Consider the following 21,328-nt stretch of genomic DNA (forward strand, 5'->3'; position numbering starts at 1 on the left):
AAATGGTCAATTAATCTTTGACAAAGAGGCAAGAATATACAATGGGGAAGAGATAGTCTCTTTCAGCAAGTGGTGCTGGGAAAACTGGACCACTTTGTTACACCATACACAAAAATAAAATGGATTAAGAACCTAAATGTGAGATCTGAAACTATACAAATCTTAAAAGAGAGCACACGTAGTAGTCTTTGACACCAACTATAGCAACATTTTTTGAGTCTCCTGAGGCAAGGGAAACAAAAGCAAAAAAATAAGAAGAGGCACAGCAAAGGGAACAATTATCAAAACTAAAACGCGGCCTACTGAATGGGAGAAGATGTTTGAGAATGACACATCCAATAAAGGGTTAGTATCAAAATTGATAAAGAACTGATACAACTCAACACCGAGGAAACAATCCAATTAAACAATGGGCAGAAGACGTGAACAGACATTTCTCAAAAGACATATGAAAGATGGCCAACAGACACATGAAAAGATGCTCAACATCATTTAGCAGGGAAATGCAAATCAAAACTATATTGATATTCCTCACAGCTGTCACAATAGCTAAAATAAACACAAGTGTTGGTGAGGATGTGGAGGACAAGGAACACTTGTGCATTGTTGGGATTGCAAACTGGTGCAAACCGGTGGAGAGATGGGTTAAGTAGGTGACGGGGATTAAAGAGTACACTTATGATGAGCAGAGTGATGTATAGAATTGTTGAATCACTATATTGTACACCTGCAACTAATATTACAGTGTATGTTAACTATAAGGCATTATTAAAATAAGTAAATATAACTGCTTCTATTAGTGAGCCCTTCTTGGGTGTTTAGGACTGCACTAGGTTCAGTACAGAATCATAAGCCACTTGAAAACAATTTCTATTCCAGTGATAACATTAGCCAATAAATGGTAACCCTTGGCCAGGGTTTTGTGTAAAGAAGGACCACAAGTTTTCCATTAATGATGGCATTGCAACTGAAAGTTAGCCGAAAGCACTCCACTTTGGTGCAGGCCTCTGCAAGTAAACAGACACTTAGCGGGCCTTGGGACTTTTGCACAAGAACAGCTAACTTGTAGGTCAAGTACTTGGGTCAGTATTTTATCCAGTGTAATTACTAAGATACTTTATATATGTACTTTTCTATAAAAAGAATTTGTTATCTTGAATTATTAGGGGTGGCATCTATTGTGTGGACTTGTAGAAATGTAGCTAATACATTTAATGTAAAATCAATACAGAATGGGAACTGATCTATTTCTGCTAATTGAAGTTTAAGGCTTGGGTTTGGTTTTTTAATTTATTTGGGGGGGGGTATTTTTTTTAAACTGCCTTTCAGAATGCTCTTGAGAAGCAACTCAAGTCCCTTGTTGGGACTTGAACTCATGATCCTGAGATCAAGACCTGAGCTGGGATCAAGAGTCGGACACTTAACTAAGCCAGTCAGCCTCCCTGAGAAGCAATGTTAAGGATATTAAGAAAGAATAGTAATATCAATATTAAGAAACAATGTAAACCGCATTGAGATTTTAGTTGCTTGGTAAAGTGAGAAATAATGAATCATATGTAACAAGTCAAACTTTTAAGAAATACAGCTTATGGAATTATACCTTTTCATCCAGAATGGTTTGACTACCAGGTTCCTGTGAAAATCCCTTGTCCATAAAGGTCATATTCTTTGTAAAGGACATATGCTTTGAGACGGTTTGGTAACGGAAGGAAGGACATGAAGACCGGGCAGCGCAGGCGTAAGCGCCCCATACAATGTCGGATCGTCAGGCGGCACAGATGTCTGAGGGGCCGTGGGTTTGCTAAAGCAAGAGAAACACACATTATCTGAAGGAAAAAGAATTGTTTCGTTTTTTAGTGATCTTAAGGTTTAGTCAGCAAATGTGTGTTAAACGTAAGCCACCCAAATTTACATTTGTGGTGTCTAAATGGAGAAGTTAATAGGGAAACAATCTTCCCTTCTCCTTGCAGTCCTTCCTGTAGACGTGATTTCAAAACCACGCCAAGCTAAGAGTCCAAAGACTGGCATCAGTTGTGGACCTGAAGTCCTTAAATCTACATGTATTAACCACTCCTCACCCCTGGCCTTGCCCTGTCCCTTAGGGTCAGGCTAAGAACTAAAAATCACCACCCTGTGTGGAAACTAGATAAAAAGAAATTCCTCTTGATTGATGTGCTACTGTGAAAGAATGTGCTATGAAGGGTGATTTGATACTCTCTTCAGGCTTCGGTTTTACTTTTTCTCATCCCTGTTTTCATTGCTATCTCATAGCTTCTAAGTCATATCTACATATCTACAATGTTCTATATGATTAGGGGAAAGGTGTCATCTACCATATAATATGTGATTACCTAACAGAGTTTATCTACTGGGAAATGGTAATAAGTACAAATTAAGTTACAAATAGTAACTTTCTAGATAGGAATAGTATTTTCCTTGGTTTAGGGAAAGTTTTTAAGCTCTTATAGAAAAGAATGTTCTACAAAGCAAATAAGAATGTAAATACCAAGTAGTATTTTTGGTAAGAATCTTCTACAAGAAAGAAGGATACTTACTCAAGATAAAATGGATTTCAGACCAGAGCCCCTGTTTTTGGAGCACAGCTTTCAACTTTGAACAGATTCGAACTTGATCAACATAATCAAGCATCACTCGAACAACCTTCCCAGAGAGATGTTGCAGCCATGACAATGTTATTACTTCACAAAACTGAGGAAGAAAATTGGAGCTATGAAAGTAAATGAAAACTTAAGTATCAATGGGGTTTAGAGCACTAAACTCACAGGGACCAAGGTCTCAAGTCCCTCATTTATAAACTAAGGCACTGAACAAGGAAATTATTTTTTAAGATTTATTTATTTGGTGGTGGTGGGGGAGACAGAGTGGGGGAGAGAGAGAATCCTTAAGCAGAATCCCCACTGAGCACAGAGTGTGATGTGGGGCTTGATCCCAGGACCTGATCTTGATCATGACCTAAGCTGAAATCAAAAGTTGGCTGCTTAACTGAGCCACCCAGGTGCCCCAAGGAAATTATTTCTTAGCTCTAAGAGTTGGAAAAATACTTACTACTGTATCTTCTAACCTATGTAAGATGTACAGGGTGTGAAAGAGATAGTTACCTAATACCTGTTGTCCCTTTTGGTGGGCTTCATGGCTATCTGGAATAAAGATTATCTTTCCAGCTTCCTTGCACCTAGACATGGCCACCTAAATTCTAGCCAGTGGGATGAGAGTGAAAGTGCGAGCAACCCCCAGAATGCACTTAAAGAAGAGTAAGGTGGGTGCTGCTGCTTCCTGCCCGCCTCCTGGCTGGCTGGAGTGTGGATGCAAGTTTTTCTTCTGACCATGGAGCTGTCCAGTCAGGAGGCTGTTGATCTCTGGCCTTTACTTTTATGAGCAGGGAATGAGCCATCTTATTAAAGCCACTCTCATTTTGGGTTTTCTCTCATTCATCACCTATTCCTCATGCCTGAAGGTTCAGATGGTTTCTCTCTGTAGGTAATTTATACACTTCTAGCAAGGTGCCCATGTAAGAAGTCAAATAATACAAAATAAAAAGGAAATAATGCAATACGATATATACCTAAATGCCATCTCCTACATTAATTATAACCTAAAAACAATATGTTGCCTTTCACTTTTCAGAATTCATTCAAAGTGCTTTTTGCCATTTTACTGTTTTAGTTTAGTTTTGATTTTAATATGAACTCGGGTACTTCTACTGCATCTACTGTGTACAAAGCACAGATCTCTATGCTGAGGAAAGTGGTGAGCAGGAGCTTACACGGATGTATTTGTGGAGGAGACACATAATCAAAAATGTTAAAAAGATAATTTCAGAAAGTGGTAAGTGCTATAAAAGAAATGGGCAGCATAATAAGATCATGGATGACAACTTAGATAAGGTGGACAGGAAAGGAAGGGCCTCTTTGAGGAGCTAACACTTGAAACCTGAAAAGTGGCAGCTTTTCTGAAAAGCTGGGGGTGTGCGCTCGTTGGAAATAGAAGTGACCCGGTGGGGGGAAATAGGAGACTGGTGTGATGAAAGCCAGGAGGAAAATGTCTCAAGAAGAAGGAGGTGATTGAGTCCAAGATGGTGGAGGAGTAGGGGACCTTAGTTTTGACTGGTCCCAGAATTCAATTAGACAAGTATCAAATAATTCCGAACACCTGTGAACTCAACCAGAGACACAAGAAAACAACAGCAACTCTACAAATAGAAAAGTGACCACTTTCTGCAAGAATGACAAGACAGAAAAACTCACCTCAAAAAAAAAAAAAAAAAGAACAAGAGGCAGTACTGACTGCCAGGATCCTAATCAGTAGGGACAGAAGTAAGATGTTGGAACTAGAGTTGAGAAAAACGACTATAAGAATACTAGCTGGGCTTGAAAAAAAGCATAGAAGACACCAGAGAATCCCTTTTTGGAGAAATAAAAGAACTAAAATCTAATCAAGTCATCATCAAAATGCTATTAATAAGATGCAATAAAAAATGGAGGCTCTACCCCACATCGGGCTCTCTGCTCAGTGGGGAGCCTGCTTCCTCCTCTTTCTCTGCCTGCCTCTCTGCCTACTTGTGATCTCTGTCTGTCAAATAAATAAATAAAATAAAATAAAATGGAGGCTCTAACTGCTAGGATAAATGAGACAGAAAAGAGAATTAGTGATATAGAGGACAAAATGATGGAGAATAAAGAAGCTGTGAAAAAGATAACTACTGGGTCACAAGGGGGAGAATTTGAGAGATAAGTGATACCATAAAGCAAAACAGTATTAAAATAATTGGGATTCTTGAAGAAGAGGGGGCAGGGTACAGAAGGTATACTGGAGCAAGTTCTAGCAGAGAACTTTCCTAATCTGGGGAAGGAAACAGATATTCAAGTCCAGGATGCACAGAGAACACATCCCTCAAAATCAGTAAAAATCGGTCAACACCCCGAAATATGAGTGAAACTTGCAAATCTCAGAGATAAAGAGAAAATCCTGAAAGCAGTTCAGAACAAGAGGCCTGTAACCTACAAGGCTACAAACATTAGACTGACAGCAGACCTAGCCACAGACTTGGCAGGCCAGAAAGGACTGGCATGATATATTCAGGGTGCTAAAGGAGAAAAATACGCAGCCAAGAATATTTTATCAGACTAGATGTCATTCAAAATAGGAGAGATAAAAAGCTCCCAGGACAGAAACTAAAAGAATTGTGATCACTCAACTTGCCCTGCAAAGAATATTAAACAGGATCCTTTAAGCGAAAAGAGAGCCCAAAAGTAACATAGACCAGAAAGGAACAAGGACAAGACACAGAAACAGAGACTTTATGAGTAATACAACAGCACCACATTCATCCTTCAATAGTTAACCCAAATGTAAATGGGCTAAATGACCCCAATCAAAAGAAACAGGGTATCAGATTGGATAAAAAAGCAAGACCCATTGATATGCTGTCTGCAGGAGACTCATTTTAGACCCAAAGACACCCCCAGATTGAAAGTGAGGGGGTGGAAAACCACTGATCATGCTAATGGACATCAAAAGAAACCTGGGGTAGCAATCCTTTTATCAGACAAATTAGGTTTTAACCCACTGAGCCACGCAGGCGCCCCAACAAATTAGGTTTTGAACCTTTAAACTGTAATAAGAGATGAGGAAGGACACTATATCATAATTAAAGGGTCTATCAAGCAAGATCTGACAATTGTAAATATTTATGCTTCTAACATGAAAGCAGCCAATTATATAAACCAATTAATAACAAAATTAAACACATTGCTAATAATATAGTAATATCAGGGGACTTAAACACCTCACTCACTGCAGTGAACAGATCATCTAAGCAGAAGATGAACAAGGAAACGAGAACTTTGAATGACATACTGGACTAGATGGACTTCACAGATATATTCAGAGCATTCCATCCTAAAGCAACAGAATACATATTCTTCTTGAGGGCACATGGAACATTCTCCAGAATAGATCACATACTGGGTCACAAATCAGGTCTCAACTAGTTCCAAAAGACTGGGATTATTCCCTGCATATTTTTGGACCACAGTGCTTTGGAACTGGAACTCAATTACAAGAAGAAATTTGGAAAGAACTTAAATACAGGGACGCGTGGGTGGTTCAGTAAGTTAAGCATCTGCCTTAGGCTCAGGTCATGATTGCTTGCTCAGTGAGAAGCCTGCTTTTCCCTCTGCCTGCCATTCCCCCTGCTTGGGCACTTATGCATGCATGCTCTCTCTCTCTCTGGAAACTAAGTAAAAAAAAGTATTTTTTTAAAAAAAGAATTCAAATACATAGAGACTAAAGAGCATACTACTAAAGAATGGATGGGTCAACCAGGAAATTAAGAATTTAAAAAATTCATGGAAACAAATGAAAATGAAAACAACTGTTCAAAACCTTTGGGATGCAGCAAAGGTGGTCCTAAGAGAGAAGTATATAGCAATACAAGCCTTTCTCAAGAAACAAGAAAGGATGCAGCACCTGGGTGACTCAGTTGTTGAGCATCTGCCTTTGTTTCAGATCATGATCCCAGGGTCCTGGGATCGAACCCCACACTGGGTTCCCCGTTTGGCAGGAAGCCTGCGTCTCCCTCTCCCACTCTCCCTGCTTTTGTTCCCTCTCTCACTGTGTCTCTTTCTGTCAAATAAATACATAAAATCTTTAAAAAAGAAATAAGAAAGTTCTCCAATATATTAACTACTCCTACACCTAAAGGAACTGGACATAGAACAGCATATAAAGCCTAAACCCAGCAGGAGAAGATAATTCATAAAGATTAGAGCAGAAATCGGGGTGTCTGGGTGGCTCAGTAGGTTAAGCCTCTGCCTTCAGCTCGGGTCATGATCCCAGGGTCCTGGGATTGAGCCCCGCATCCGGCTCTCTGCTTGGCAGGGAGGGCAGGGAGCCTGACTCCTTCCCCCCACCCCACGCCTGCCTCTCTGCCCACTTGTGATCTCTGTCAAATAAATAAAATCTTAAAAAAAGAGAGATTAGAGCAGAAATCAATGAAATAGAAACCAGTAGAATATAGAAATAGAAACAGTAGAGCAGAACCACAAAACTAGGAACAAAACTAGTTCCTTGAAAGAATTAATAAGGTTCACAAACCTCTGGACAGAGTTACCAAAAAGAAAAGAGCAGAGACCCAAATAAATAGAATCATAAATGAAAGAGGAGAGATCACGTCCAACACTGAAGAAATATAATGATAACATATTATGAGCAATTTTATGCCATCAAATTAGGCAATCTGGAAAAAAATTGATGCATTTCTAGAGACATATAAGCTACCAAAACTGAAACAGGAAGAAATAGAAAACCCAAAAAAGACCCATACCAAGCAAGGAAATTGAAGCAGTAATCAAAAATCTCCCAACAGGGGCGCCTGGGTGGCTCAGTGGGTTAAAGCCTCTGCCTTCGGCTCAGGTCATGATCTCAGGGTCCTGGGATCGAGCCTCACATCCGGCTCTCTGCTCAGCAGGGAGCCTGCTTCCTCTCTCTCTCTGCCTACTTGTGATCTCTGTCTGTCAAATAAATAAATAAAATCTTAAAAAAAAAATCTCCCAACAAGAGCCCAGGGCAGATGGCTTCCTGGGGGGAATTCTACCAAAAATTAAAGAAGAATTAATACCTATTCTCCTGAAACTGATTTAAAAAAAAAATGGAAGGAAAACATCCTAACTCTTTCTGTGACAGCAGCATTACCTTGATCCCAAAACCAGACAAAGACCCCACCACAAAGGAGAATTACAGACCAATATCCCAGATGAACATGGATGCAAAAATTCTCACCAAGATACTAGCCAATAGGATCCAACAATTCATTTAAAGAATTATTCACTACGACCAAGTGGGATTTATTCCTGGGCTGCAAAGGTGGTTCAACGTCTGCAAATCAATGTGATACACTACATTAGTAAAAAGAAAGCACAAGAATCATGTATTTCAATAGATGCAGAAAAAGCATCTGACAAAGTACAACATCCTTTCTTGATTAAAACTCTTCACAGTGCAGGGATAGAGGGAACATAACTCAATATCATAAAAGCCATATACGAAAAGGCCACAGCAATAATCATTCTCAGTGGAGAAAAACAGAGCTTTCTCCCTAAGGTCAGGAACATGGCAGGGATGTCCACTGTCACCACTGTTGTTCAACATAGTACTAGAAGTCCCAGCCTCAGCAATCAGACAAGAAGAAACAAAAGGCATCTGAATTGGCAAAGAAGTCAAACTCTCACTCTTTGCAGATGATATGATACTCTATGTGGAAAACCTAAAAGACTCCACCCCATATTTCTAGAACTCATACAGGAATTTAGCATAGTGGTAGGATATAAAAATCAATGCACAGAAATCAGTTGCATTCCTATATACTAACAGTGAGACAGAAGAAAGAATTTAAGGAGTCAATCCCATTTACAATCACACCAAAACCATAAGATACCTAGGAATAAACCTAACCAAAGAGGCAAAGGATCTGTGCTCAGAAAACTATAGAATACCCATGAAAGAAACCAAGGAATACACAAGGAAATGGAAAAACATTCCATGCTCATGGCTTAGAAGAACAAATATTTGTTAAAATGTCTATGCTACCTAGAACAATATATATATTCAAAGCAATCCCTATTAAAATACCATCAACTTTTTTCACAGAGCTGGAACAAATAATCCTAAAATTTATATGGAACCAGAGAAGACCCCAAATAGCAAAAGTAATGTAGAAAAAGAAAACTTAAGTTGGTGGCATCACAATTCCAGACTTCAGGCTCTATTACAAAACTGTAATCATCAAGACAGAATGGTACTGGCACAAAAATAGACACAGAGATCAGTGGAACAGAATAGAGAACCCAGAAATGGGCCCTCAACTCTGTGGTCAGCTAATCTTTGGCAAAGCAGGAAAGAATATCCAATGGAAAAAAGACAGTCTTTTCGACAAATGGTGTTGGGAAAATTGGACAGCCACATGCAGAAGAATGAAACTGGACCACAAAAATAGACTCAAATGGATGAAAGACCTAAATGTAAGACAGGAAGCCATCAAAATGCTAGAGAACACAGGTAGCAACCTCTGTGAACCTGGCCACAGCAAGTTCTTGCTAGACACATGTCTAATGGCAAGGGAAAGAAAGGCAAAAATGAACCAATTGGTACTTCATCAAGATAATAAGCTTTTTCACAACAAAGTAAACAGTTGACAAAACCAAAAAACCTACAGAAGAAGATATTTGCAAATGTCTTATCAGATAAAGGGCTAGTATCCAAAATCTATAAAGAACTGATCAAACTCAACATCCTAAAAACAAATAATCCAAGCAAGAAATGGGCAGAAGACATGAACAAACATTTCTCCAAAGACAACATCCATTTGGCTAAGAGACACATGAAAAAATGCTCAACATCACTCGGCATCAGGGAAATACAAATCAAACCCACAACGAGAGGGGTGCTTAGGTGGCTCAGTCAGTTGAGCATCAGCTTTCGGCTCATGTCATGATCTCAGGGCCCTGGGACTGAGCTTCACGATGGTCTCCCAGCTCAGTGGGGAGTCTGCTTCTCTCTCTGCCCCTCCCCCTACTCGTGCTCTCTCTCCCAAATAAATATTAAAAAAAAGAAAAGTGACCAAAGAGACCTATATAATCAAATTTTGGAGCCAAAAGAGATAGTGAAGAACAGAGGGGTTTGGATTTCATACCCCAGGAACATTTTAGCTAGGTTACTCACCACTTCAAAAAAAAAAAAAAAAAAAAGTGTACTTAGTTCATTAGACTGCATTCCTCCTTCAAAACATTACTCAGATGCTGTGCTACTTCATTTGTGAAATTCCCCCAGGTAAAGTTAAATCACTTTTCCCTCGGAATGGATTCTGTACCTTTTACATCTACTATCATGTCCCCTTTACATGTATTTATCACATGGAAATCTTTTCAACTACGAACTTCTGGAGAGAACAGGTAGAGCCTTATCTGTTGCTGTAGTTCAGGGCCACCAATAATGACTATATAAGTTGTGCACTTACCATAGTATCTTTGATAACTGTAGATGTCCAGCCTTCAAAAGTATAGCAAGGATGAACTTTGTCTCCATGAGGACAATCAAAGCATCGCTCTGTGTTATACCCGTAATTCAGTAGCATCCTGAGCATGACTTCATCTTTCAGTGTGTACTGCAGTGCTGATGGGAAATGTAAAGGGTTGACTCTGCAGAAATAATTGACATTGGCCCCATGCCGGAGCAGCAGACTTATCAGCTCATAGTTGCCCATCCGCAGGGCTATCTGGAGGCAGTTAACTGGGTCTTGATTAGGCAGAGCTCCAGCACTCAGAAGTAGCTTAACTGAAGAGAGGTCACCATTTGATACAGCAAAATACAAAGCTGACTTCCTGTGGTCATCATAGTGTTTGCGAATTCTCTGATCCAGCATGAAGTTTACATCAAATCCCTCCTGGATGAGGAGTTGCAGGCATTCGGGGTGTGCTCCTGCTGCTGCGCAGTGCACGGGACTGATGCCACTCTGCTTAATGGCGGCAAGATCCGTCACTGGAACCAAAATCTTTAGGGCTCTGAGAAAGAATTTCAAAGTGCATTTAAAAAATTGTTTCGTTAAGATGCAGCATTAACCTGTTTACAATGGTTTTATACTAGTACCAGATGGTATTAGTATCAGGTGACATTAGGAACCCCCCAGCCAAAAAGTGCATAATCCCTGCAGCCAAGAGCTCAGAAACTTAGTAAAGTTAAATGAAACTACTGTCTCTATATAAAACTCAGAATTACTCTAGTCACTGAAACCTGGGGTTCCCCATATTGCCCAAGGACCTGATAATAAAATAGTTTTATGTCCCTTTTGTGGCTACAGAGGATACCTGTCTTCACCACTTTCTCACTGATTGAGAGCTTCCTACCTTTAAAAGGGATGTTGGAATTACAGGATCAGAGATGAAGTAATACAAAGTTCCCAGAAGCTTCTCCGGAACCTCCCTCCCCCCATAGCTCTTACTATTTCTAGTGGCAGTAACGTAATTGAACTTACAACAAGTGGCCTCTGTCAGCTGCCACATGAATGGGCAGGTGGCCTGAATTCTTAGGGATGTTGGCATCAGCTCCATGCTCGAGTAGAAGAGTCACCGAGTCTGGATTTCCTCCACTAGCAGCTTCAAGTAAGATGGAAGAAGAGTCCGAGGCCTGACCAAGAGCATTAGCTCCTAAAAGGAAGAAGAGTCTTTTTATGCAAAAAGTCTTTTTCCACTGTATTGCTTATGCATTCTGAATATATCAGCATGACCAGAAAGCAGTTAGAAAGGAGCCACCTGAGCAAAGCACTATGAATTAAAGAAATAAAAAACGTACCTCCTGCTCTCAGTCAGTTTATAATGCAGTTGGGGAAGGAAGAAGTGGTACAAATAGTCTCTAACTTATGAGTAGTTTGGCTTTCAGAGGAATTTTATAAGGTGTTTATTTGGAACTCGAAAATTCCAGAAGTAATTTTATAAAGGGTGATTTTATTTCCAGACCCACCCATAAAAGCCCACTTACCCCATACTTATATATAGGATGGTACCCCAACCCTGTTGGATGGTAGCACCAGGCCGTCTGTTGACGTCACGGTGGAAAATGACATTTGTTCTGTGGCGGGCTGTTCATAGCAAGATACACCACAGTTGAGTAGTTGAGTTAAAAGGATACATTGTAGTGCCCATAGGACACTGAGGGTCATGTGATGGTGTGGATGGTAAGAGTATAAGCAGGCAAAATGTCCTCTAAAAGTTCTTAGTTCCAGACTTTGAGGGGGAATTGGATGGTGAAGGAAGGAGAAAGATGTTTTGGGTCAGTTGCAGAAAGCCTCTCAGTAAAATGGGTTTTGAAGAAAGAGCAGCCTTTGAATGGACAAAGAGCAAGGGGAGAATCCTCCTGGGCACATTTACAGAGGTCGTGGCTTTAAATTAGAAGAGACTCCACAGTCATCACAACATGGTGGCTGCCAAGAATCCCATTCCTAGAATGCATGAAGAAAGGTCTAATAAGCCTTCATGGAGAGTGCTCACTATGGACAGGTTCCTTATGTGCATCATTTCTAAACTTCACATCAACCCTAATAAGTAGATGTTAGTATTTCCATTTTAAAGATGAAAAAACTGAGGTTCATGGAGGTTAAGTGACTTCCCTAGAGATGCACAGCTGGTAAACAAGGTAGTCAGGATTCACAAGCAATGGGCCAGACCCAGGGCCCGTTTCCGTGATGCTATGTTGCCACCCTAGTAATGCAGGGTGATAAAGTACTGGGGCTCAGAATGAGGCAGATGTGGGTTCTAGTCTCGGCTCTGCCATTTCCTTGCTGTGTCGCTTGGTGCAAATTACTTCATAAGGGAGTTACCTCAGGGAAATAGCTCACTGAGGTCAACTGATGCTGGTTTCTTTTAAGAGTTAAGGATTTAAAATCTGGTGCCTCTCCTCTTTATATTTTAATCAGTGATCTACACAAAAGATGGCTCCTTTTTTGTGGATGAAGGATCCAGTGTTTACATGACTTTAGACATCTCTGAAAATCCTCATTTAAAACATCTTACTTACAATGTCTTATGGCCACTGATCAAAAACTATAACAGCTTCCCCTCTATGATGGGAGAGTTCCAAGTAAGTCTAAAAAAGCAGAAAGTTATTCTTAAAAACAAGAGCCCCTGAAGTCTAGAATACTGGAGAGCAGGACCATATATTGTTAAAGGAAGAAATAAGGCTTCTGGACACAAACAGAAAGGAGAATAAAGAAGGTAAATCTAATATTGTGACTTCATTAAATCTTGGTAAAGATTTGCATCTTTGGCAAAAAGCTCTTAATCCTTCATTGCTTCATCAGTAGGGTCTCCTCAAAGACGACAAATGCCAAAGTTTTCTGAGTCAAGGTCTCTGCCAGTTTAACTAGGATCTCGAATTGGTGGCAGGGGAAGGTGTATATAAAGGGAAGTCCTCCCACTGGTATCATCCCTAGTCCTGTTCCTTAAGTGTAGAATGAGGACAGAGCCTACTTCATGGGGTTTTAGAAGGTCATATGAAGCACCATAGGTAGCTTAACAGCTGTTCTTAGAAAGTACTCAATAAATCTAAGTTGCCTTCCCCTTATCTCAGTTGTGGTTATTACCGGAGAGAGAACTGGGACCCAGAGAGAAGCCACCAGGAAACAATTCCTAATAATAGAAACATCTGATAACACACTGGACTGCCCTTGACTTAGCTTAGCAGAGACAACATGTAGGGGGTGATGTGGATCTGTGACCCTAGAAAAGGACAACACATAAAAAATTAAACAAAAAAACCCAGCATGGTTGGGGAACATTATGTAAAAGAGTAACCTGCATCCTAGTAATCTTACGGAAACTACTTCACATTGCAGGACAGATATTCAATCTCTATTTTAGGTTTTTTAGTAGCCAATATTAACACATGCTTTCATCAAATACTTATGTTAGGCTTAAATAAAATGTTAACTTTTATTATGCTGAAGATCTCCATGAAAAGGAGGACCCTTGCATCATATTACCCCTTGGGGGTGTGCTGACCGTATAGAAAATCTTGCCTTTCTGCAGTAACATTTCCATGATTTCAGTGTGTCCACTTTGGGCAGCAAGAGCGAGAGGAGTGAATCCATAGGAGCTCTGTGGGTCAGGGTGTGCCCCTGAAACCAACATGAGCTTCACTATGTCCTGCCTGCCCAGTTTGGCTGCTTCGTGGAGAGCTGTCCTCTCGTTGGTACAACGCAGATTCACGTCTGCCCCATAGCTGATGAGCAAGGCGGCCATCTCATAGGAGTTGTGTAGGACAGCTGGGAAATTAGAGGTGAAATAGGCATCATGTTCACTAGGAAATTATGGTCAGAGTATCTTATTAGTCCAGTGTCGCTCAGGCTTCATAAGGAGCTCTTCCCACCTACTCCCATGTGCAAGTATTTCGTGTTTAGGAAACAGATTATAAAATAAGGCTTATATCCAATAATATTAATAAGTGTTTTACATCGATAATCTATGGGGTTTTCTGTAAGCCATGAACAATTATTGCCTGCTCATGTGACTAATAAACATAAACATATATATTTTTCATTTATCATTTCTACCCAATAGAGTCCTAGAAATGTTTTTAAGTGCTTTAAAACAAAACCAGCAATAATTAGGAAATTATTTTTTACTTTTTTTTTTTTAGAGAGAGTGCATATGAGTTGAGGTAAGGGCAGAGAGAGAGAATTTTTTTTTTTTTAAGATTTTTTTTTTTATTTTTTTTATTTGACAGAGAGAGAGATCACAAGTAGGCAGAGAGGCAGGCAGAGAGAGAGGAGGAAGCAGGCTCCCTGCGGAGCAGAGAGCCCGATGCGGGGCTCGATCCCAGGACCCTGAGATCATGACCCGAGCCGAAGGCAGTGGCTTAATCCACTGAGCCACCCAGGCGCCCCATTTTTTACTTTTTTTAGGGAGAGAGAGCATGTGCATGAACAGAGGGGCAGAGAGCAGGGGAGAGAGTCCCAAGCAGGCTCCATGCTCAGCACACAGCCTGACTTGGGGCTCAATCTCATGACCTGATATGAAATCAAGAATCATTGCTTAACCTACTGAGTGACCTAGATGCCCCAGGAAATTATTTTTAATCACATGTTTTGTTAAAATCTTCTAGGGGCACCTGGGTGGCTCAGGGGGTTAAGCCTCTGACTTTGTCTCAGGTCATGGGGTCCTGGGATCGAGCCCCGCATCAGGCTCTCTGCTCAGCGGGGAGCCTGCTTCCCCTCTCTGCCTACTTGTGATCTCTCCCTGTCAAATAAATGAATAAAATATTAAAAAAAAATTTTCTAACTGGCTTTTCTGAATTTATGCTGTTACCATTCACATTTGGATGATAATCTTCTAGTCCTTCAAGATTCTAAAACTGACTCCTGGTTTCGGTTCAGGTCATGATCTCAGGATCTGGGGATCAAGCCCCACATCTTGTTCCATGTTCAGCTTGGAGTCTGCTTGAACTTCTCTCTCTCCCTCTGCCCCCCTCACTCATGCGTGTGTTCTCTCCCTCTCTCTCAAATCTTAAAAAAAAATATGTATCCATCTCCCTGTCCATTTGCTAGTTATTGGTACCCACTGTGTGTGAGGAAGCTTGCTAGGTGCCAGATGTTGAATCTGTGAATTCTGTTCATAACCATTTATAAATGTGCCCTGGAAAGTGCTTTATTTAGGGCTAGAAATACAGAGTGCCAAGGGTGTTGGGTCTTTCTTCACTTACTGAGCTGACATTAGTGTGCACTTTCATTCTGGAAACTCATGTCCTCTGTTTAAGGAAGTGATTTTCTTGACTTATTCATTGATGATATAGGACCTCCATCTTGTCTTCTCTTTCTAGCATTTCTGAGATTCACATGTTGCTCCTCTCTTTCTCTTTCCTATTTTCATTTCTTATCTTCTGGAAGTTTTCCTAAATTTTATCTCCCAGCATTTGTTTTGAGTTTTATACTGCTCTTCCCATTTTTAATTTTCAAGAGCATTTTTGTTGTTTTGTTCTTTTGGGATGTCCTGTTATTTCATTACCTTTCACTAATTTCTCTAACTTCATCGTAATTTCCTCCCTACATTTTACTTTCCCTAGTCTGTCTCCTCCAAGTTGCTTATCTCGAAGATTTTGCTCAGATAATCCTTATTAGTCTGCTTGTGATTGGAGAGTTGGGGACTAAAACATTGACTGGGGATCCTAAACATTGGGAGTGGCTCTTGGGCTGTGTTCCTGTGTGTTGATGTGCCTGGGCCATTTGTTAGGGAGCCCTCAATTATAATTTTTTCTTTAATTCTTTCTTTTTGGGTATATCAAATTCCCCAGAGAAGCCTCCTCTTGGAGGGTAGAGTTCTGGCTGCCAGCTTCTAGAATCCTGGTGGAAGGAAGGGCTGAGAGGTCTCAGCCTGTGTTTACTTAATTTCTCCGGTGTTTTCAGTCTGGTGCCCCCACCATTGCCAAGTATCCCCCCCAGTCCGGAGAGCCTCTGTTTAAACCACCAGAGAAAAAAACCTCCAGAATTCAGGTGAGGTGGAAGCAGGGATCTGTAGCTCTGGCTACTTATTCCTTAATAGTGTTCCAGCAGTCCTGCTAGGTTAGCTGCCTGTCCTTCACCCCGGCTCCAGGAGGTAACTACCGCCAACAACTTCCGGGCCTTTTGATATAACTGTATCGCTTTCTCCAAGAGCAAGTTAAGATTCGGCTTTCTTGTCACTGACTATTTATCCACCTGCTCTCCAGGTTTTAACAAACTATGTTGCTGTTGTCTCCTCTCCTGTTCTCTCTCTTTTGTATCTTACTTCTTTAAAACAATTTCTCTACTATAATTTTAATGAAGACTCAAGAGGGAGCAAAATCAGCCATTAGTATTCAATCTGCTATCGGCTGCCTCTTCCTACTTGGCTCACCTCTTGTGTTTCTTACCCTGAATTCACTGGTGAAGTCACCATGCAGAATGATCAGCTCATCAGCATGGAGTTTGCCTTGGGCCACCCTGTGGGCCAGTCTACAGAAAGCTTCCTGAGGGTCAGGAACCCATGTCTGGTCAGCTGGGACCAGAATGCCAGCCCTGCAACCATGCATGAAAAGCTGCCTTTCCATTTGCAAGGACATGGATGGAACTAGAGAGAACTATGCTAAGTGGAATTAGGGAAAGACAAGTACCATATGATTTCATGCATACGTGGAATTTAAGAAACAATACGAGCAAAGTTGGAGCGAAGGAGAGAGAAAGAGGTAAATGAAGAAATGAACTCTTCACTATAGAGAACACACAGATGGTTACAGGGGGGTGAGGGGGGTAGGGGGGCATGAATTACACAGGTGATGGGGATTAAGGAAGGTGCTTGTTGTATGAGCACCAGGTGATGTATGGAGGTGTTGAATCACTGTATTGTTCACTGTATAATATAGCACTGTATATTCAATGGAATTAAAATAAAAACTAAAAAAAAATTTTTTGACTTTGAAACCTGTGGGCATGGAGGACACTCAGAATCACAGACTGTTTTCCGGAGACAAGGTATTAATTTACCTGTAAGAAGAGGAGAATTGCCTTCAGAATTCTTGGCATTTGGATTGCAGCCATTGAGAAGAAGAAAACGGGCATTTTCTAAGAGGCAAGTGCTGACAGCCAAAAAGAGTGGCGTTTCACCATTGTGGGTGGTTTGCTCCCACACGCTAGGTTTTGAAGCTGAAATAAATCCATTACACCACACAGGTGAACATACAAAATAAGGTTTACATATATTTCTCAGAAGCATCAGGAAGAGTTATAAAGGAAGTTTACCTTTCAGGGTTATTTGCAAAATGTTCTTATTTAACTGCACTGCAGCCCTGTGCAGAGGAAGCCAGCCTATCCCGTCTGCTTCATCAAAAGCAGAATGGTGCTTGGTCAAGTGTGACAAGGCGTCTTCCTTACCTATTAACAAGTCAAAGGGGAACAGATTCACATTTGGCACAAACACCCGAGGCAGCCCGTGCTGCTTCTGAATTCCACCCTCGAGGTTAGTGCACAAGCTGACAGAGTTCCAGCCCCAGCCTGATGAGAGACACATTAGAAGGGCAGGAGACCAAGAAGTAGTAAGGTCTTCCGCCTAGTGTTCCCTATCCCCGGGGCCTGGGCCGCCCCCTTGGGCTGTCATGTACAAACAGCTCAGTCTGCCTTGGAGCCCAGCAGCGCTTTGCTAAGTTGTGCTGTGGTATTTTCTTTTTTTTTTTTTTTTAATATTTTATTTATTTGACAGAGAGAAATCACAAGCAGGCAGAGAGAGAGGAGGAAGCAGGCTCCCTGCAGAGCAGAGAGCCCAATGCGGGGCTCGATCCCAAGACCCTGAGATCATGACCTGAGCCGAAGGCAGAGGCTTTAACCCACTGAGCCACCCAGGCGCCCCTGCTGTGGTATTTTCTCACAGGCTCTGGACAATCAGCCGTGGGCCCCACAGTGTGGAGCGTCTGGAAGAACGTGCTTCGGGCCGCCTGTGTCAGCCTCACACCGTACCAGGAGGATAGAATAGGAAGAGTACTTAACTGCCTCTATTGTTTCAAGTATCTTCTTGTAGTCAGCACTCAAGAAGGAATGGAAGCTGCATAGAAAACAAATACATACGTAAGACCCAAAGTGAGGGAAAAGCAAAGGCATCTGACAGAAACACAAAGGGTAAGGGCAATTGATGTTAGCCGAGGATGAACTCGTAGATGAGGCAGTTACTGATGCTGCATGGAAATAGTGCCAAAATATAGTTTGACCGTATTCCAGGGAAACTGCTCTCCCATGGCTGTCTTCTTTGGGGGAGGGGGGCGGTGAGGGGGGCGGCAGCATTATCCCACCTGTCTTAAGTAGCGTTTCCTCATTCCTTCAAGTGCCTGACCAAGTCAGCAAGCCTTCCTACCTACCACATAACTCTTGCAAGTCTAATGACTGAAATTTGCAGTTAATTTTACAGTTAAATTAAATTTACAGTTAATTTTAATTTTTCTGAAACATTTCAATCATCAAAATCTTACGCCTTTCAACCTAAAATCTTGACTGAATTACTGAACATAAAAATTTTTCATCACAAGGTTAATAGAACAGATAATCTAAGAAGCCCAATTTCTTTACTTTATTGAAAGATGACTTTAAAGATTATTCCTAAATGTAACACAAACATGTAGGAATAGTGTGGTAAAAGAGCACAGACTCTGAAGCCAGAATGCCTGCCTCTCACTTACTAGCACTGGGACCTTGGGCAACACTCACCTGTCTCCTCATCTCTACATGGGGATAATAGGACTTAACACATAGAGCAGTAACAAGAATTAGAATTTAAATGAGTCACTACTTATGAAATGCTTAAAATAGTGTGGCATGAAGTGATCAGTCCATGACTTTGTTACTTCAGAAAAAACGGGGCGGGGAGGGGTGCCTGGGTGGTTCAGTGGGTTGAGGCCTCTGCCTTTGGCTTGGGACATGATCCCAGGATCCTGGGATCAAGCCCTGCATCAGGCTCTCTGCTCAGCAGGCAGCCTGCTTCCCTTCCTCTCTCTGCCTGCCTCTCTGCCTACTTGTGTGTCAAATAAATAAATAAAATCTTTAAAAAAAAAAAAAAACCTTACAGTTTTAGCGTACTTCAACATCCTTATATTTAATTATAAAATCTCTCAGAGTTAAAACACATTCATCCAGTTTTATGTCCAGCTGGCAAACAGAGGTCACCAACCTAAGCAAACAGGGCTTATCACCCCTGAAAATCAATAGTAACTACTGGGGGGTGAGGCCGCAGGTCAGCCAGAGAGAGTCTGAGCAGGCATGCCTGGCTGTGCTCAGTCCACATCCAGGCCATCCCTTTACACCACGGAAGGTCCCGTTAGGATCCTTTCCTGGTGCTGTCATCACAGGGCTCTGAATACACACCCTTCAGAAAGGGTTAGTCTTTTTTAGGTTTACATAATTCCTCCTTTTGATTTGAATAAGGACTGGACCTTACCCCATCTCCCCACTGAGGCTGAGGATAATTTTCTACATGTATTGGTTGGATTTACGCATTCCCTTTGAATCTCCAAACACCAGATGCATTAGAATTCTCTAGTCTTTCCTATCCTTGTGCATTTCTTCTCATTTGCAGCCTGTAGGTTCTCAGCCAGAGCTGCTGCTAACCTCCTTCAACTGTTTACTCCCTACATTCTGATTTATTTCCAAATTTCTCTGTCTGCTGGTGAGACATCAAGTCTCCTAGATATTTAAATGACAGTTCCTTGGATTTTGATCCTCTCCCCTGTTTTTAATCACAACACTAGAGCTGTGCTAACAAGAAGTCTCTGCTGTTGAATACTCATACTACATCACCAGTGAAATACGGTTACCTCTCATCTGCTGATGCCTGCTGTGTAGTCCTCGGCTGGTGAATGTCCTGTAAACTCTGCTGGATGATGAGCTGGGTATCAAAGTCCTCATCTGTGTCTTCATCACTCGTGTAATTATCCATGTGGAACGCTGACAGATTTAAAGGCAGAATGAATTGAAAATATTTTTCCAGTTGTGTAAAGAAGATAACCAAATACTTAAAATTACAAATGAAATTCAGAACCCTATAAAATTGATAGGATTGGTAAAGAAAATGCAAAATTTAGAAAAAAAATTCATTAAATTTTTTCCCCATAAATTTAAAAGTTTTCTGAACAGCCACAAATTCAACATACATTAGAAGTTTCCATGAGTAGCCATTTCCTTCAAGCCTATTCAGGAAAAATAACCTTTCATATAAAAATTAGGTCAGTGCCATTTTGACTATGAAAATAATGATTTATTTTAGTCTTGGTTTAGGAGGTTTTTTTCTCAGTCATTGTAGCATTCACCCCAAAGAACATCTTTATACAGAAAATAACAGTAAATACTAAAAACAAAGTTATAGAAATATATGTCCTCTCATAAAACAACCTGTACCAGGAATATTGGTAGTAAAAAATAATGTACTTTATTAGGCAATATCTCAATGGTTTTAAGAGCACATTTCTGTTTTAGCATAGAATAGGTTTGATCACATACCAAAGACTTTTTACCTTCTGGTATATCCTTCAGGAGAGCATGGAAGTTTTCACTGTCAAAGATTAGCACATCAGAATTTTCATTTATATTTAGGCTCCCCACTCCCCTGTAGTGACCATTCCATTAATAGCTTTACTATAAATACCTGATCATAAGACAGTCTGGCACATTCTCCTTGGGTTTTTTTTTTTTTTTTTTTTTAACATGTGGTTTAGCTCTCTTTGGAAACACGATCTCTTTTCTTCACTGCTGTATTCATCAAATTTAAAGGACTAAACATTTTATTCCTGGTATAAGATGCTTTTGCAAGGGATTGGCTGTGTGAAGGGATAAGACTCATACACACAGCCACTGCAGACCAGCATCCGTTTTCCACTGGAGAGGCCATTTTCTCTGATGGATTTATCAAAGTGTCTCTCCCACCCATCCTGAGTCACTGGGGAGCCCCACCTGCATTTCCTCTATGTTAGAGAGCTACAGCCTAAAGTATCCAGAGATTTCCAAGGAAGGAATTAATTCCACACAAGATAATAAAATTTGGACTGTAGTTTTGTTTTGTTGAGATGTTTTAAAATTGTTAATCTCTACCATTATGAATATATGCTAAATAATATTAACTATTAAACATAACAAAGAGACACTTGGCATTTCCAATCAAACACAAAAGCAATGCCCAGCAGCACAATACCACTGGTATGTAGGCCCATCCCCAGCCACCTTACTGCCTTTTGCATGCAGACTTCACTGTCTGAGTTAACTTCCCTCCACACAGGG

The 21,328-nt window shown here is 40.8% G+C and overlaps 1 protein-coding gene across 3 annotated transcripts; it reads right to left on the minus strand.

The window, feature by feature from the left end:
• Positions 1-1,473: 1,473 nt before the first annotated feature.
• On the minus strand, positions 1,474-19,994 carry ASB14 (ankyrin repeat and SOCS box containing 14). 3 transcript variants are annotated; one of them, XM_045991863.1, is made up of 10 exons: positions 19,873-19,994; positions 18,059-18,113; position 17,860; positions 17,318-17,449; positions 17,063-17,221; positions 13,586-13,831; positions 11,048-11,219; positions 10,034-10,577; positions 2,556-2,709; positions 1,474-1,801 (listed from the first exon to the last, which is right to left on the minus strand). In XM_045991863.1, the coding sequence occupies exons 1-10, from the start codon at positions 19,992-19,994 to the stop codon at positions 1,623-1,625; spliced, it is 1,764 nt and encodes a 587-aa protein (XP_045847819.1). In that variant the 3' UTR covers positions 1,474-1,622. The 3 variants fall into 3 exon arrangements, with proteins under 3 accessions (XP_045847819.1, XP_045847820.1, XP_045847818.1); XM_045991864.1 differs by lacking the exon at positions 13,586-13,831; XM_045991862.1 differs by lacking the exon at position 17,860 and having other exon boundaries at positions 11,048-11,199; positions 13,569-13,831; positions 17,318-17,452; positions 18,058-18,113.
• Positions 19,995-21,328: the final 1,334 nt, after the last annotated feature.

Source organism: Meles meles, chromosome 20, assembly GCF_922984935.1.
Source record: "Meles meles chromosome 20, mMelMel3.1 paternal haplotype, whole genome shotgun sequence".
NCBI lineage: Eukaryota > Metazoa > Chordata > Mammalia > Carnivora > Mustelidae > Meles > Meles meles.